This window comes from Penicillium subrubescens (assembly GCF_028828155.1).
Source record: "Penicillium subrubescens strain IBT 31985 chromosome Unknown utg000003l_segment0_segment0, whole genome shotgun sequence".
Classification (NCBI taxonomy): Eukaryota; Fungi; Ascomycota; class Eurotiomycetes; order Eurotiales; family Aspergillaceae; genus Penicillium; species Penicillium subrubescens.
Window position 1 is genome coordinate 2,341,547 of NW_026643153.1, and position 16,898 is coordinate 2,358,444.

At 49.7% G+C, this 16,898-nt stretch overlaps 7 protein-coding genes across 7 annotated transcripts; 5 read left to right on the plus strand and 2 right to left on the minus strand.

Moving 5' to 3' along the window:
- Positions 1-124: 124 nt before the first annotated feature.
- Positions 125-1,555, plus strand: N7473_004876 (2,3-butanediol dehydrogenase; the record flags this gene model as incomplete). Its single annotated transcript, XM_057150816.1, has 6 exons — positions 125-208; positions 270-303; positions 367-546; positions 719-805; positions 879-1,361; positions 1,428-1,555. The coding sequence occupies 6 exons, from the start codon at positions 125-127 to the stop codon at positions 1,553-1,555; spliced, it is 996 nt and encodes a 331-aa protein (XP_057010926.1).
- A 461-nt stretch (positions 1,556-2,016) lies between these two features.
- Positions 2,017-3,072, plus strand: N7473_004877 (uncharacterized protein; the record flags this gene model as incomplete). The annotated part of the gene is made up of 1 exon (XM_057150817.1): positions 2,017-3,072. One exon carries the CDS (start codon positions 2,017-2,019, stop codon positions 3,070-3,072), a length of 1,056 nt encoding a protein of 351 aa, XP_057010927.1.
- Positions 3,073-5,749: 2,677 nt separating this feature from the next.
- Positions 5,750-6,864, plus strand: N7473_004878 (glycosyltransferase family protein; the record flags this gene model as incomplete). Its single annotated transcript, XM_057150818.1, has 2 exons — positions 5,750-6,382; positions 6,475-6,864. The coding sequence occupies 2 exons, from the start codon at positions 5,750-5,752 to the stop codon at positions 6,862-6,864; spliced, it is 1,023 nt and encodes a 340-aa protein (XP_057010928.1).
- A 731-nt stretch (positions 6,865-7,595) lies between these two features.
- On the plus strand, positions 7,596-9,230 carry N7473_004879 (ANP1/MMN9/VAN1 family protein; the record flags this gene model as incomplete). Its single annotated transcript, XM_057150819.1, has 4 exons — positions 7,596-7,675; positions 7,818-8,503; positions 8,567-8,886; positions 8,946-9,230. The coding sequence occupies 4 exons, from the start codon at positions 7,596-7,598 to the stop codon at positions 9,228-9,230; spliced, it is 1,371 nt and encodes a 456-aa protein (XP_057010929.1).
- Positions 9,231-9,676: 446 nt separating this feature from the next.
- N7473_004880 (uncharacterized protein) lies at positions 9,677-12,935 on the minus strand (the record flags this gene model as incomplete). Its single annotated transcript, XM_057150820.1, has 5 exons — positions 9,677-9,901; positions 9,956-11,012; positions 11,629-11,715; positions 11,758-12,355; positions 12,422-12,935. 5 exons carry the CDS (start codon positions 12,933-12,935, stop codon positions 9,677-9,679), a joined length of 2,481 nt encoding a protein of 826 aa, XP_057010930.1.
- Positions 12,936-13,813: 878 nt separating this feature from the next.
- On the plus strand, positions 13,814-15,157 carry N7473_004881 (putative sister chromatid cohesion protein Dcc1; the record flags this gene model as incomplete). The annotated part of the gene is made up of 3 exons (XM_057150821.1): positions 13,814-13,932; positions 14,019-14,770; positions 14,829-15,157. 3 exons carry the CDS (start codon positions 13,814-13,816, stop codon positions 15,155-15,157), a joined length of 1,200 nt encoding a protein of 399 aa, XP_057010931.1.
- Positions 15,158-15,363: 206 nt separating this feature from the next.
- Positions 15,364-16,533, minus strand: N7473_004882 (uncharacterized protein; the record flags this gene model as incomplete). The annotated part of the gene is made up of 1 exon (XM_057150822.1): positions 15,364-16,533. One exon carries the CDS (start codon positions 16,531-16,533, stop codon positions 15,364-15,366), a length of 1,170 nt encoding a protein of 389 aa, XP_057010932.1.
- Between the last annotated feature and the right edge of the window lie 365 nt (positions 16,534-16,898).

Sequence of the window (16,898 nt, forward strand, 5' to 3'; positions counted from 1 at the left end):
ATTTTAGAATACCCTGCTCTGCTGGCTATATAGCAACCTGCATATTTCCGCAGCTTTCTTACATCCATCCTATCCCCAATCTCTCTCGGCACACGCCCAGCTAAACTGACATCCACTAATCACTATGCGAGCCGTTCGCTACCACGGAAGAGAGGATATCCGAGTGGATGACATACCAGAGCCAGTATGTGGAAGTGGTCAGGTCAAGGTATGTTAGATCATCAATGCTTTAGCTGCTGTCGAAAGTTTCGGCTTCTCACCATCCAAAGATCAAACCAGCATTTGTCGGAATCTGTGGCAGTGGTAAGTCAGTATCTATATACTGATCCTCCAGATTTTTATCTGACCGGAAACTCTTCTTTTTAGATCTCCATGAGTATATGGGTGGTCCACATGCAGTGCCTCAAAGCCCGCACCCTATCACCGGCGAGAAGCTCCCTACAACGCTTGGCCACGAGTTCAGTGGGGTAATCGAAGAGGTCGGAGTAGATGTGACTGACCTCAAAGTTGGAGATAAGGTTGCTGTTAAGCCTAACTTGTCGGATGGTACTTGTTGGCCGTGCTCGATGGGGAGAATTAACTGCTGTAATAACCTTGGGTTTATTGGATATAGTGGTGAGTATCCCAAGATAAAGCATTATATCCCTCCGTGATTGTTACCCGATTGTCCGAAAACATTAATACCATCCCTCCAACTGCACTGACTGATATCTTGAAGGGAGTGCCGGTGGTCTGTCCGATCATATCGTCGTGGACCGGAAACATGCGATCCTGCTACCCGAATCAATGCCATTAGATATCGGAGGTAAACAAAACCGAAAACACACCTGGGACCATCAATAGTCCCTGATGATATACTCACATCTCTCATTCCACAGCACTGATAGAACCACTATCCGTCGCCTGGCACGCCGTCAACCGCAGCCCCCTCCAAAAAGGCGACACAGCACTCGTCGTCGGAGCCGGCCCCATCGGCCTAGCAATCGTCCAAGTCCTACGAGCGCGAGACATCGAAACCATCATCGTGGTGGAAGTATCCAAACGACGACGCGAGTTTGCCGCTACTTTCGGTGCATCCCATGTTCTGAACCCAATAGATGTAGACGCCGTATCAGAGATCCGTTCTATCACGGGCGATGTCAAAGGCGTCGCCATTGCTTTTGAATGCTCTGGTGTTCAGGCGGGGCTTGATACCGCCATGGCAGGTACAAGGGTGCGTGGAACCACGGTTATATTGTCGCTTTGGGAGAAGAAGCCAGTGCTGGATGCTTTTGCTGTTGTTTTGGGGGAGAAGCATATTGCTGGGGCGGTGGTGTATGAGGAAGGGGATTTTGAGGGTGTGATTTGGGCTATTGAGTCTGGTGAGTATTGTTTACAGATTCTTGATATGTACTGTGTTCATTACGTGCTAATATGAGCGAATTTAGGCAAGCTTCAGCCGCGATCTATGATCACGAGTACGATTCTTATGGAGGAGATTGTTGAGAAAGGATTCAAGGCGCTTATTCATGAAAAGGATAATCATATCAAAATACTGGTTGATATTTCGGCGTGATAGTTGCCTGAGGTTGTTATTTATTTATCTTTCAGTATTGTTTCGAGATGAGATGGAATGCCTCATTTATGGTCGTGTATTGTCACGCAATACAGCACTGTGACGAATAACCCAGATTGTGGTGGTTTCCGTCAACGTTGCATCCAGTTTAAGTACTAGTGATTCTCCATCCTCCTCGACCTCTCCATTCCCACCCACAGATCTCCCATAATGGGCAGATCAAAACCCCGCCAGCAAAACTTCCACCTGGAGGATCTTTCATGGGAGAAAAGACTCAAAGTCACCCTGTACAATAAAGACGACTGCAGTGGCGCGATTCGCGGACAAAAGATTCCCGGTGGCCTCGGACTGAAAGTCCAACGCTCGCCGTGATCCGTGGCATTCGACACCACGATGGTTTCGCCCACGAGTTACGCGGTGTCGCACCGGAATTCACTCGTGCACTTAACGCGCGTGCAATCATGAGCGGAGTCATCCCGGAGATCAATGACTCCTCCGAGATACCCTATTGCATCTGGTACCCGGAGCCTCCGCCCCAGGAGACCCTGCGCAATCTAGTGAAGCGTTATCCCAACATGATATATCACGCTGCTCGCGCCTGTGCCGTGGCGGGATATTTTAATCTTTACTCGGAGCTTCAGGTTCTTCCCGAGGTTTATATTGCCGCCGAAGCTCGCGACGCTAGCCTAGCAAGGAGGAACAAAGGCAGCGAAGCAATATACGAGCAAATAATGTCGAAGCATTTGAAGTTCGAGATAATGAATGATTATGATCGATCCGTCAATCTTGAAAACCCGCGTCCGGCACATCTAAATGGAGATACGGCGGTTTATTCCGATCTTACTGCCCATATGTGTCATGCAGGAGTGGACAACAGCAGTAAGTTTGGCGTCAATCTTGTTGACTACATCGAGTGGGATCTGGAAGAGTACAATACGTATAGCCACTTCAATATCACTGAGGACTTGGGAGTCGACGATTATAGTTGCGGTGCGCCTGAGCCTTTGGCTAGCTTTTGGCCACTTCTGTGTTCGCCTCTTCCGACAGACCTTCCACCAGTGAATAAAGACAACCTGATCCTACCGGCTGCATATACAGGTAACGTGGATCGATATGTACGCCTTCGACGCCCACAGATGATCGAACAAGAATTCCACGCAATCATTCTGGGGATATACCATTACCCCCTTTGGGCGCGATGGTGGAGCACACAGGTGCCGGAGGTTCCCGAAAGCAGAGAGGAGGTATCAATACGGTGCGCAGTTAATGTTCGACGCATTATCAGTGACGATATCACTTGTATTACACCTGATACCCCAGAATCGCTGGTTCCTTGCAGAATCTGGTGGCCTAGTGTTGCTTCTCCGGTGACCTATGTGCGTCTCGCACAGAAAAGGCCTGATATGATAGATTCTTGTCTACGAGCATGTATTGTCGCAAATTACGAAGAGGCGTGGGATGGTTTTGCTCGGGTCATCCGATACCCCGAACGATCCCAAAATCACTCGACTTTCTAAAGTCATCGGGTCGCATATCTATGCCGAGGCTAAGGATTCGTCAAATCCGCACTAGTTGGACGATATAATGTTGCTTGGAACAACCAGCGTGGAGAAGCTTGAATCCGGTGTGTACTACCTGGATGATATGCGCACTGCGAGATGGACTTATTCGCCGCGCTCCAGTGCCGGGAGAGTTGTGATCAAAGATAAGCCCTTCGCGTTGACATCGGGGCAGAGCGCCACAGATGGGCTTCGGAGAGAGCCTAGTAATTTGGGATTCACAATTTTCGGCATGGATGCAATTGGGCTGGATGATAAGATATGGGATCAGAGAAGCCATGTTGAAGTCCAGGAGATGTACGACATTCTTGATGCCAGAGATCTTTCAACATAGTAGTATATTACATTGAATAAAGCAACGGCTTCAGTCAACCCCTCCTAGAATTATGTACCGCGAGGTCAAGTACCTATGAAAGTCTTTCAAGTTTAGGTATTAGATACATAGAAACAAAAATCATAGGCTGTGTACTGCGGACGATTGACGCCAATTGCTCACAACCTCCAAGGCCAATAATATCTGCCTCGGGCAATTACTACTGTATAGATCTGATGTTTACTCAGTCCAATACTAGTGTAACGCCTACCGTGGATCGCTCATTTGCCGCGGCACACACCTCCCAGCATCCTGTATTTCGCTCTCTGGACCTCTTGAATATTCGCCGCATGATTGTCGTCCTTCGACGTCGCATCGGATCCTGAAGCTTTGAGTGTCCCAGCTCTATAAGCCTTGTAGTAATCATTGATTTATACTGTCACTTTCTTCTCTTGCTGGATTGCATCGATAGCCGGCTTCAAATCGCAGTCTGGTACAACTTTGCCGTTCGGAAGTATCTTGGAGTTGTCATCCCTCACCAAACCTTGGTAAACAGGTTTAGTTCCGTCCACATTCGCTTCGTCATATTGGGTTCGAAGAGCCAGGCTGATCGTCAAGTGACTTTCAGCAGTACGGATCACATCAACTCGCTTTCGAGCAAGGAAAGCGTCACTGAATGGAGGGTGACTGGGGGGTCTAGATTTTGTGCAAACCTGGCATTATTTGTAAGTGACCTAGAGAAAAGATCACAGAAACAGAGCGACTAACATTCGAAAATTGCGTTCTATATACTTTATGTATTGCTTTGTGGAATCGGTATAATCGCTGTTGACTTGCGTATTAGGTTGTTGAACGAATAAGTTCTAGTCGATTTCGGTTTGCGTAGCACGAGTTTTCTTTGGCATTGTAGGCGATCAAACTTTGCAAAGTAGCAACAGTGTCTCTCTCGAAAAATAAGAGCGCTTAAGGATAACTTTTAAATGATTATTCAAGGCTTATTTATACACTTGCCCTTTGATTAACGTATTGAGTATCTTTGTGCATCTACGGAGTACAGGCACTAAAAAAGGAAGTCACGCTAGGCCTAAATTAGCTCCGGCCGTTATGTCCGAGGCGCTGGGTGAAATGACTACGATTCTCCTTCCAAAGGCCACGAATAATCGTGGTCTTTTCACCGTCACCCCTTATTACTCCGTACTGTGTAGCTGATCGGGTCGGCCCAAAACTCTCTACTTTTTACAGGTAGAATCGATCGGCAATCCCGGGTCTTTGCCCAACACATCGCTGTACAGTGTACACAGCCCAACAACAACTGCACTCTCTGTATGTACCTCCATCACGCTAGCTAGCCGCCAGATCTGTAAAAACCCTCGCTAGGGCCAATGTCAACCGCCGATCCTTCCACGGTTCGTGTGTTTGACTTTGGTGAGTTGTCCATCAAGATCTGCCAAGGCTCTGCCAGCACGCCACATGGAAGCACACCATCGGGCCGAAAGCCACTTACCAGCATTCTTAATATAGTGGTTTGTAACTTTGGTGGTTTGGTAGGGTAGTATACAGATTGCATATACGGTTTGAACTGCACCTCCTTTCATCCTATAACACTAATATATTAGGAACAATTATCAAAATGTCCTTGTTTCAGCGGCAAAGCAGAGTTTTTTTTATTTTTATCTTCCCAGCGGGGGGCCAAGGGCGTTCCCAGTTTCCCACCTGGATGGGTTTGTTCCGCTTCGAGACTTCCGCTACGGCACTAACGCAGCACGTCGTCTGTGTCTGCATCTGATTGATCCACTGCTCGTCTTTTGTCTTTTCTTTCTGGAAGGGCTGGCCTCAGAGAGAGGGGCTAGGGGCTTCAGCCGTGAGCTGAGACATGCCGACACTGACACCGCTTCATGGCCCCCCATTGAAAACGATTGGCTTAACTAGGGCGGTTGGATCTTGGTTGAGCGATGGAGACGATCTGTGAGGCCCGCGGTTCCGTTGTCCGTATGTAGGCCGTAGTCCGTATATAGCTCGTCTTTGTCAGAGATGTATGCGTTGGATTTTTTTTTACCTTTCTTCCCATTCTTTCTGGGGCTCAGCTACGGCCCCTGGTTTCTATCTATTGATTTCTAGAGTGTTTATACCCCCTTTATTAAGCTTTTTTGTCGTTCCTCCTTGCATTCTCATATATCACTTTTATTGAGGACTTTGGGATGCGAGTCTAGCTGTCAATCTAATATTTGCATTGGTGATTCTTTAAAGACCCCGCAGATCCACAGCGTCGTCCACCTCAACCATATGCGGACTTGACGAATTACCAACACCACATACCTGGACATGGGGAGGTCACTCACAGGGACCGTGATCATCACCGGAGGAAATGGCTCACTAGGATCCGAGATCGCCGTGGCCATCGCCAAGACACAACCCTTCACACATCTCCTCCTCACAGCCCGACATCCCAAACGACAAGATGCGCGGGACCTCATCTCACGAATCCGACAAATCGGACCTCGATCAATCGAAATCCTCAGTCTCGACCTCACCGACCTCCAGTCGGTGACCAGTTTTGCCCATCGCACAATCGACCGAGTTCGAAGAAAAGAAATCCCTCCCATTTCCACCCTCATCCACTCCGCCGCCATTGCATCGTACACCGTCGACGAACTCACCCTGGACGGCTATGACCCGGTGTACCAGACCAATTGTGTCGCACCATTCTTCCTCACAGTCGGCTTACTCGAGGCGTTCTGCGCAGGCGATGGAACCCCCGACGGAGATGCGAAAGTGATCTACATCGGCTGCTCTGCGGCCTCGGAGGGTCGATTGGATTTCTTCGATCATAATCAAGGACGGGATAAGCGGCCGCCGGGAACGATCTTGAGTCGTAAGGAAGGGAATGTTCGATTCGGGAGTAGCAAGCTTCTCGCGAGCGTAGCGTTATATGCATTGCGACGCAGCCTGGCCAGTGTAAGTTCTTCAGTCAAGTTCTGATCCCGATCGCGGGCTCGACCCGTTCCACTCTGCAAAGTGTGCTGACTAGAAGGCTCCCCCAATTTTAGACCGAAAGCATTGGCCTGGACATCTTCACGCTAGATCCCGGGGCTATGACTGGGGACAGTCACCTGCGAACCGGGGCCCCCTTGTCCGTACGCATGGCAAATCAGACACGGTCGGGGCTGGGGCCGATTCTGCGGATGATGTCGCGCAGTTCGATCAACAAGGCCAGTGTTCCAGCCAAGGCGATCGCCAAAGTTGCATTCCGTCGGGGTGCGGTGGAGCAGGCCGAGAGGTACTTTATCTTAGATGGTGAGTATGAGGCCGCATCCGTCCTGGGGACGCTACGGCAGGGAGCAGCGATGGAATCGTTGTTGGTGCGGATGATGCGACAGGTGGAGGGGAGTTCGAAGGGATCGCCCGTGTCGATTAGTCCTGCGCCGACGACATATTGAGGAAGCAGAATGAGGGGGAGATTGTATGACTGGGGTTGATCAGGGTTGATCAGATTGGTGGATCCACCGGAGGATCACCAGGGGGGTTGTAGATTGAGATGTTTGGAGAGTGTTTGAACCAAAAGACTGGGTGATGCCGATTGGCTGAAGAGTGTCTGACGTACTACAGACTGGAGTGAGTTCGACTAATGTACGACTAGTACAAAGTACGACATCACTACGTATGCTACTTCGTATATACATAGTACTAAAAATCATAATCCACTTGACAATGTACTTGTCTAAGTATTACTTCGTGACCAATCTATTCCGTATTTACTACGGAGTACTCCGTACTAGTTTACTCACATTTGCCCTCGGGTTGGCTGCAAACGGCCACCCGGATTCGTCGCGTGTTTTTTCTAGGCGGAAAACGCTCAGATCGGCCCGACTGGAAACTGGAATCCCGCCAGTCGGTCCTGCGTACAATCATTTGGCTTCTATACCTTCAATTCAACTCTCTCCAATTTTCTTGCTGTGTTCTCTTCTCTCTTCTCTCTTATCTTTTGTGTCCCCCGCCTCTTTTCTACTTATCTTCTCTTCTTGCCCTCCCGTTGTTGATCTCCCTTCATTCCTCCACCGCCTCATCCGATTTCGAGCTGGCCTCTTCGAGACTCCCGACTGGTCGCGAGCCTCCAGAGCAATAGCTTCTTCAATCTTTCTCCGTCCTCGATGCTATCGATCTCCCCACAATGAACAGGCATTACGCCTCTCCAAAGGGCTATTCAGCCTACCCCCGAGGGCCCAACGACTTCTCCATATCGCCCAATCGGTACGTAATGGCCCCAGGCGCGCATGACGACCCCGTTGGAGCCACATGGGGGCCAGGATAATCGCCAAAAAATGATGGCTGGTCGAAACGGCCCCCTCCGAAAGATCAATTGATACTAACATACTCTGGTGACCATCCTTAGTAGCTTCCAACCTCGCTCACAACCCGCCCTCCGCCGACGACGTCAGCTCTTCCAACGGCTGCTCCTGCTCGGCGGGGTATCACTTCTACTAGTTATCTTCATCTTTCCTTCCTGGCGCGCGGCCATCATCCCAACCCTATCCCTCGGCCTCGTCCATCCATCAGAGGACCTCCATCTCCAAACAGTCCGGTACTATGATCTCTCCGAAGTCCAAGGCACGGAGAAAGGCTGGGAACGCGGCGAACGCGTCCTCATGCTGACACCGCTGCGCGATGCCTCCTCCCACCTACCCATGTTCTTCTCGCACCTGCGAAACCTCACCTACCCACACAACCTGATCGACCTGGCCTTCCTGGTGTCCGACTCGCGTGACGAGACTCTGGGCATGCTCACGCGCATGCTGCAGGAAGTGCAAAATGATCCAGACCCGAAGATGAAATTTGGCGAGATCTCCGTTATCGAGAAAGATTTTGGCCAGAAGGTGCAGCAGGATGTGGAGAGTCGGCATGGTTTCGAGGCCCAGGCGAGCCGGCGGAAATTGATGGCTCAGGCGAGGAATTGGCTGCTTAGCGCGACGCTGCGTCCTACCCATAGCTGGGTCTATTGGAGAGATGCAGATGTCGAGACGGCGCCTTTTACAATTATTGAGGATTTGATGAGGCATAACAAGGATGTCACTGTTCCGAGTACGTGATTAGCTCATTGTCTGGGACATGAACTTTACGAATGATGCTAATATATGTCGACAGATGTGTGGCGACCACTCCCAGATTGGCTCGGTGGAGAACAACCCTACGATCTGAATTCGTGGCAGGAATCAGAAACCGCATTAGCCTTGGCTGAGACGTTAGATGAAGACGCCGTGATTGTGGAGGGATATGCCGAATATGCAACATGGCGACCCCATCTGGCCTACCTCCGCGATCCCTACGGAGACCCCGATATGGAGATGGAGCTGGACGGCATTGGCGGTGTCAGTATCCTGGCAAAGGCCCGAGTCTTTCGCGCCGGTGTCCATTTCCCAGCCTTCAGCTTTGAAAAGCATGCTGAAACCGAGGGCTTTGGCAAGGTGAGATGAACCAAGCTAGGATTATTATTACTCTTTATAGCAGCTAACAATATTCTCAGATGGCCAAACGTATGAAATTCTCCGTGATTGGACTCCCACATTATACTATCTGGCATTTGTACGAGCCCAGTGTGGATGATCTGCGCCATATGGAGGAGATGGAACTGGAACGCCTGGCTCGCGAGGAAGAAGAGCGAGAGCGCGAGCAGCAGGAGCAGAAGGAGCCGAAAGAAAGCAGCAAAGCCAAGGCTCATAGTGCTGCCAAAGGCTCTGACAAGGGCTCGGATGAAGGTCCTGCCGCTCAACCTGCTAAGAACTCTGCGAATGATGCCTCCAGTCTATAGAGCAGTTGACCGACTGGACAGCCATCGTGTTCCTTTTTTCCAAGCTCTCGGTCGTCCTTAGTTCGACAAGTCCAGCTGGCTGGATTCTAACATAAATGCATACGTGACATGGTGTGGCCGGCTCTGAGCAACTAAGCGTTGACAGATAACAAGCTGACGATGCCGCTTTCGCGGGGTTCTATTTCATCTCGTTTCACTTTGCTGAAATTGGAGTCTGTTTTGTCCTAGGAGCGACGCAAACGCACTGCCTTTCGATTTCGTTTCTCGGGTTTGTTTGGTTTTTGCAGCTTTTTGTTTGTATATGGCCTGTGTTTTTGGGTGGTTTTCTTTTTGGCATGGTTTTAGACTGCATATTAGAGGGCGTGATATTGGAGCTGGCAATAAGGTTTTTTGGAATGACAATTGCAGAGTTGATTACAGATTCTTCGTCGTAGCTATACACCAGATCAGGCGATGTTCCAACGGGCTGTGATGAGCCACCCGATTCCTAGTATCAGCAATGCGATACCCGTTAAAGATGCAGCTCGCCCAACGACAGATCGAGTATCTTGAAAAGCGCCGGGCTGATGCTTAGGTTCTCCCTCATTGATGTCCAATGCCTTTCCCTCATTCTTACGACCGACAACTCGTTCAGCACTTTCAAGTGCTAAATTCCTAGCAGATCTCTGGATCTAAGAAAAGTTAGCAATTCTGAGTCAATTTATCCTAGTCCCCGGAATACATACCTCTTCACATGCATCACGGACTCCCAAGTAACAAGGGTCACCGGGGTGAATCTTCTGTTCAATCCGACCAACATATCGACAAAACACATAACAAACGCTCTCCATTCCCTGACTAGCCTCAACAACCAGTCTCAGCGCATCCCCCTTAGCTATCTTGAGTCTCTGGTCAAATAGTGCCGGGTTGCAGAAACACAACTCCAGCGTGGCAATAGCCATGCACTGAGGAGTAGCGCAGAAATTGAAAACGCTTTGCTCGCGTAGGCCAGCGAGGTATGTCAGGACAACGCAGACATGCCGCAGTGCATCCAGTATCATCTCGGAGCTGCATGAGAGGGCATCTCCACGATTCTCGAGTTCGAATAGGTCGTCGAAGGTACCAACGTGCCTGGATATAATCTCTTCAGGCCAGAAACGTCGACCGTCGTCTCGATCTTCGCGTATATCGCGAATAATATTGGTTTTTTGTAAGAAGAGGCCCATCGGTTTATATAGACCTTGTTCGATCAGAGCAGTTTCCGCTAGCCCAGCTTCAACGAAGAGCCTCGTTAGTCCCTCACCGACCAGACCAGCTACATACCAACAATACAGATCATACTCCGCAATAGTCACAGCACCAACAATCCCCAAATCCGCCTTCCGCGCATAGTCCGCCATACCACCCCCCATCCTCCCCGTGACATCCCGCACGATACCCGCATAACCGGGCTTCATCTTCCTAAATTCGACAATAACATTGTCAAATTGAACCAACAGTTCCCGATCTTTTTCCTCTGGACGATTCCCCGTGTAGTTCCATCCATCTATGTCAAGATAAGTCTTGAAATCCCGGAGAAGCGGTTCTTTAATATCCAGTGGGATCGAGGTATCATCTTCGATCGTGTCGAGGCCTCGCAGGATAAGGTAGAAGATGCAGATGGGTAATGAGAGCTCTGGGTGTAGGTCATTGATGACGGGATTGAAGCTGCGGCCTGTTTTGTGGAGGAATTTGAAGCAGGTTTTTGCTGTGGGTGTTTTGTAGCAGGTGTCTTTTGTGTGGTGAGGTTTTTGGCGTAGTTGCCTGTCTCGTAAGATGGCTGTCAGTCAAAGGTCTTCTTTAAATTCGTATGGCTGGGTAGAGTTACCACCGAATTAATGTGCCCAGGTGATTTGGATGGAGTGCAAAATAGAAGATATTAGAGAAAACTCCCATTGTGGTCGATGCCAGCACAAGATAGTAGGAAGATGGAAAATGGCAGAAATGGTGTCACAGATGCCGGTCCGGGGGTATCTAGAAACATTTAATATACCTATTTAGGTCTTTGGAGCCTAGTTCTACTAGCTTAATCAGAAACTACATATGCTGTCGTGACTAAGGTAAGTAAGGTGATGTTCCTGGCGGGTTTCGGGTATGAGTGAAACCCGGCCGCAGGATTTGGGACTTCAATGGGCTCGATTGATCAACAGGAGGCAATAACGTTGATATTCAACGCCTGCCCAGGAGTCAATTCAAATCATTGGTATTTTGGATAAAATGAAGACGTGGTTTGATCTCTGGATTGGTTAGAGGGTAGAAATTTACGCGACCCGTAACACTCCCGAGGGCTTCAAGTAAAACATCTATTAATCGCCTATTCAATCTTTATCAACGCTTTCAAGTCACCAGTATACAACCACATCTCTCCACCCCTGACTACCGATAGGGCGAAGTCTCCCTTAGCGGCAACATCTCCTCCTCTCCCAATTCCGGAATCCGTTGCATCTTCTTCTTCTTTTCCCGCTTCCTACACGTCCGACAACAACATGCACAGCCACAGCACACACACAAATTACAGCAATTCCAAAAAGTCAAAAGTTTGCCAAGTCCACTGGGCGGCAACTTAGCATCAGCACCCTGTAACACCGCACCAGGCGGGGCTACATTCCAAACCACAATGGCAAGAAGCATCGGCACCGCGTCAAACACGTACATATACCATTCATGATAGGGTATCAGGTTATCTGTTGTCTGTCCGGCCGAGAACTCAACGAGGCGGTAGATGATTCGCACAGTAATGAAGAGAAGGCTCCCGTATAAAGCGTACAGTAGATGTCTCCACCGTCGCTTGTCCGCGAATAATCTGCTCGCACGTTCCAATTGTAGCATCTGTCTGTGGAATTGCATGGCGAGGACTAGGAAGCAAACGATGAAGAATTGCTGGATGCCAATGCCTGCCATGTATATGTGGATTCCTTTCATAGCTGCTTCGTTGGATTGGCCCGGGCTTGCGCTCATACCGCCGATGATCTGGATGATGAAAGAGCCGAAATCCAGGAGGACAAAGACAGTTGCTAGCAGTGAAGGTTTGAATATCCCGATTTGACGCTCTGGTATGAAGAAGTAGATCATCCGAGCTAGGACCATGTAGCAGTAGGCATTGACCCCTAATCACGATGGCAACGTATCAGAATGCGCGAGCTTAAAAGCAATTGAGGAAAGCCAGAACTTACACAGTGGTGCCAAAAGAATAAAAATCTGGGTAACAGTAGCAATAGTAGTATCCTGTTGATTGCGTGTACTCAATGCACGGGTGGCATAACCCACGCACTCCCAGGCAACACCCATCAAAATGACCCAAGCAAAACCCGCTTTATAGATGGTAGCTTGAACAAAATGAGCCATCATGAGGAGACCGAAGAGCACGGCGACTGTAATTGCTATGTTGAAGGATGGGTAATAGAGATAGAGGGCGTTGCATTCCGATGCGGGAACCCATCCATTCTTGTCTGGTGCGATGGTTGGTGTGCAAGTGTTGCTGGGTAGGTTCAAGCTCAGTGTCAGATGGAATCCTGTTTCTGTTGTTGTGGATGTGGGAAAAGTCGTCGTTGAGACTTTCGTCGTGGTTGTTGAGGTCTCATCTCGTGGTGAGAGGCGAGGGATCGGTGCAGGGGTTTGAATTGGTGTTGCAGAGACCGTGACAAATGTCACTAGTAAAGTGCATAGGATAGGAAGATAGTGCCGCATCTTTCTCCTGGTAAGAGAATGTTGATAGAAGAAATTTTTGCAGTCTACCCAAGGGAACGCTGGTGTAGATATGCAAAAGATGAACAATGCTGGTGGTCTTTGGTTATCATCGACTTTCCGCTCTCTTATACGTGGATATCGTGAATTTTTTCCATCTTCTTCTGACAATCATTATCTAACTGCCTGGATAATTATAGAACATCGGCGCCAAACAGCTCCAAATATTAGACAGAGACCATGGCATAGTTGATGCAAGTGTTGGAAGAGTAAATATGGGGAAATTAATCGTATCTTTGGCTAGTTCCGATTGGCTGACTCGTTTACAGAGCCTCGTTTAAGGAAGTCGGTAATCATTTCCGATTGTCTCTAATTCGTCGGAGCCTTAGAGGTGTGGCTGATTTGGAGGCCTAGTCCGGTATATGTAGCGCAAGGCTGTGTGGTGTTTGTTTCATGAACCTCACTACATACAATATTTCAGCATCTGCCTAGATTCTGCTCACCGAGAGGTTGCAGTTGCGACCAATTCGAGGTTTACTCAAGGAAAATTATGTGAAACGTTATCGCAAGGTGGATGTATGTAGAGTAGAGCCCTTGATGTCCGTCTCATCGCCCAAAAAGGATTCACTGGGCGCTGAAGCAAGGTAGCACTGTCTCACAGATTTAGGTCGCCTTGATCGCTATTCTATACTCTAGGTCTACCTAGAAATACTCGAGACATGGAATGAAATCTCATCCCCGAAAGTCAAGAACCTCGACATTTCCATTAAACGGTGGTCCGTGCACGACCAGCGCGTGTCCGTCGCGTCCCCGCGCGTTTCTTCTCTGGCATCACCTCGACTATTCTTGCAGATCGCTCTCAGAGGCATTCTCTCGTTCCAATGGCGACTCAAGACTCACGAAGTATTCTTTTCACGAATACAAACCCCCAGCAGGGGTTCCGGCTATTAGAACTGACCCCAGAATTGGAGAAGTTGTTGACTTCCAAGGATGCCCCCGCGTAAGTGGACTGTTTCATGCCAGAGCTTGATCGTTCTACCAGGCTTGCCTTTGTCAATGATTTACTGACAGTGCTCAATTCGATAGACTCGAGCTCAAAACCCCCTCTGCTGCTCTAGCCCGCGCCGTGGTCGATCCCAGTGCCCCGGAGTACGTCAATCTGTGCACGCCATCACAAACATACCGTATCCGCCAAGTCCAGTCCTCAAACTCTCTTCACATTCTCCGACCGAGCCTTGGACAGATCTCAAGGGCAGACATCAAAGTCGTCGAAGAGGAAGCCGGCGAGACTGGTGCATTGAATCTCCCTGATGAAGCGGTGACTGCAATTGCGAAATGCGGATCAACATTGGAGCTACATGTCTCACCAGGGGGGTTCTCTGCAGTCCCCTTTCTGGAGAAGAGTTTGGGTCTATACGAAAAGCGAACTGGTGACGATGACGGCGATATCTCTATGGACGAGACTGCAAATGGATCCGGTTCATTGAGCCCAGTTGAGACACGAAAGCTACGGGACCGTGTTTTTGCGGATATTCCAGTGTCTTCGGCGCAGTGTGAAGCTGGTTGGACAGGCATTTGCGCGTTTGTCGACGAGAAACAAGGTGCATGCTGGAGGCCTTCGGCGCGGATGCGGCTGAATGTGTGGAAGCGCTTGATGCAGGGCGCGATCTTGCAAGGGATTGATCTTGAGAAGCAGTTCCTTGTTTGGGACCTATGGAAGTCGGTTCTTGACGATGACGATGATTCGGAGCCGCCATTCCCACGAGCGCTCCTTGAAGCTGTCGCAAGAAGGCTTTGCGTGGCGGACGAAGGGCCGTCATTGGCTGACGAGATCAAGTGTAAGTTGTCGCTGGCTCAATATCATAGCCCGTGCCCAACTAATCCGATGCGTCTTAGGGGCAAGCTTTGACAAGACCGAGTGTACGAAATGGGTGGGTGAGACTTATCTCGCTGCTACAGCACCCACGACATCATCGGCCATCGGGCGGAGTGACTTCCTCCGTGCATGGAAAGATTGTCTGCCAGAGTCCTGGAGAGAGGAGGCCACTCTATCCAAGCTACAGGAGGGCTCATATCAGAGCCCTGATCCTACAACTATATGCTTCGTTGTGCCATCGCTACGGCAGCAAGTCAGTAAGACTTCTGCCGCAGCGCCAGCTGCAGCTGCCAAAGCCAAGACCACCAGAAACTGGCATGAATTGCTAAAAAATCCAAAGCGCCGCTGATTGCAAACTCATCAAATACGCTGCCGCGTCATTGATGGAGTAGCCCGATCTATAACTATCAGGCACTCTCTAAAAAATATGTCATGACTGCCACCCAGTAGCTCAGTTGCGAACTCCTCCACACTTCAATATCCAAGCATGACAAGCCAAAGAAAAGTCAATCAAAATGGCAGAAACTCACGAAATGATACCCAAGCAATCTGAAATCAGCACCAAGTATACTTCTCGTTCAAGATCCACTCCACATCCTGACCAAGGCCGTGCTCATCACCCGTCCAGCGCAGACTGGAGATACTGCTCTTCTCACGGTGCACGACTTCAGCATCCGGATCCAACACCTTGACAGCCTTCTGCAGAAGTGGTTCTGGGTTCCAAAACTCAACGGTGCTCAGCCCCCACTCCTTGGCCTCGTGCTGAGCTCGTCGCAAGATATCAGCCATCGCCTGGACCAATGCTTGCTCCTGCTCGGGCGATGTGGGGTCATCGTACACCCATCGCAGGATGTAAAGCACACTGTCCTCTGGTGTCTCGCCGAAGTTCCGATTCCACGCGCAGTATACGCGAGCATTGTCATTTCCAGCGCCCTTGACGAGTGGCGGGGCATGCTGTGAGAAGACCTGCTGCGCGAAGAATTCCTCACGGGCCCAGTGCCACACAAAGTGGTCGAAATCAGGCAGGATGGCGACCTTGGCAGCTTGTGACTTTTTCGAAGCAACCCGCATCTCTTCACGCAGGTTGGTAATGACGGTATCATTGCACATATTCTTGTCGACGTCCTCGGCATATAAATCCCGTGTCGCGCTCTTCCCTGTCGTCCCATTGGATGACTCCTCCTTCGCCCGAGCAGGTAGCACCATGTGCGAAGACGAGTACGGCCGCCAGCCAAACTGTGCATAGAATTTCTTTCCAATATCCGAGAAGAGAATAGTGAACAATGCTCTGCCCCGCGGCTGATTTTCCATTTTCCACGTATCAAGCTTCCGACTGAGTTCTTCTAGCATACGCTTCGCGTAACCTTTACCCCGGAACTCCGGCCGACAGTAGACACTTCCTACGCCGTGTGTGGATACATCTTCCACTTGGCCGTTGTGTGCGAGGATAGCTTTCTTCTGGTAGGTCTCGCAGGAGCTTAGAATAGTGCGGTCACCCTCAGGCTCGCTACCGTCGACCAAGATCCAGCAGGTCAAACCATCCCGGGTAAGTCGTTGACTGTAGAGGTGATCCTCACGGGCGATGTAGGTTTCAACGTCCAAGGGACCTTTCCAGGCGATACTGTTGAGCTTAATGGAGGCGATGCGCTCCTCTGGAGTGGCGGGGACCAAGATCAGGTCTGGCGAGTCTCCGTCCGGGAGATGGGGAACGTTGGCAGCGATCATGGTGAGGTTGTAGCTATATTGTATCTAGTCTTCTCGAGGTTGAGCTGTGCTGTGAGTAGGTAATTCGGAGCCGTTGCTGGATGTCTTCAAGAGCAAATCTTCCCCAGAAAAAGCTTCGGATAGTGACGGCGAAACTCAATATGTAGTCGGCGAATCAATTGTATAGATCGGCGAAAAGACCTGGTCACGAGAGCCACAAAATCACCGGAGTATGTAATGAGGTCAAATCCCCTGCATATCCCCACAATCCACAATGACGATTCAAAGGAATATCCCGGCTTTTTTTCTATGGCGAGCTTTTTGAAGCGAGAAACAAGAGAAGGAGGAAGAACCAAGAAAAAACCTCTCCAAGAAATCCGGGGTCG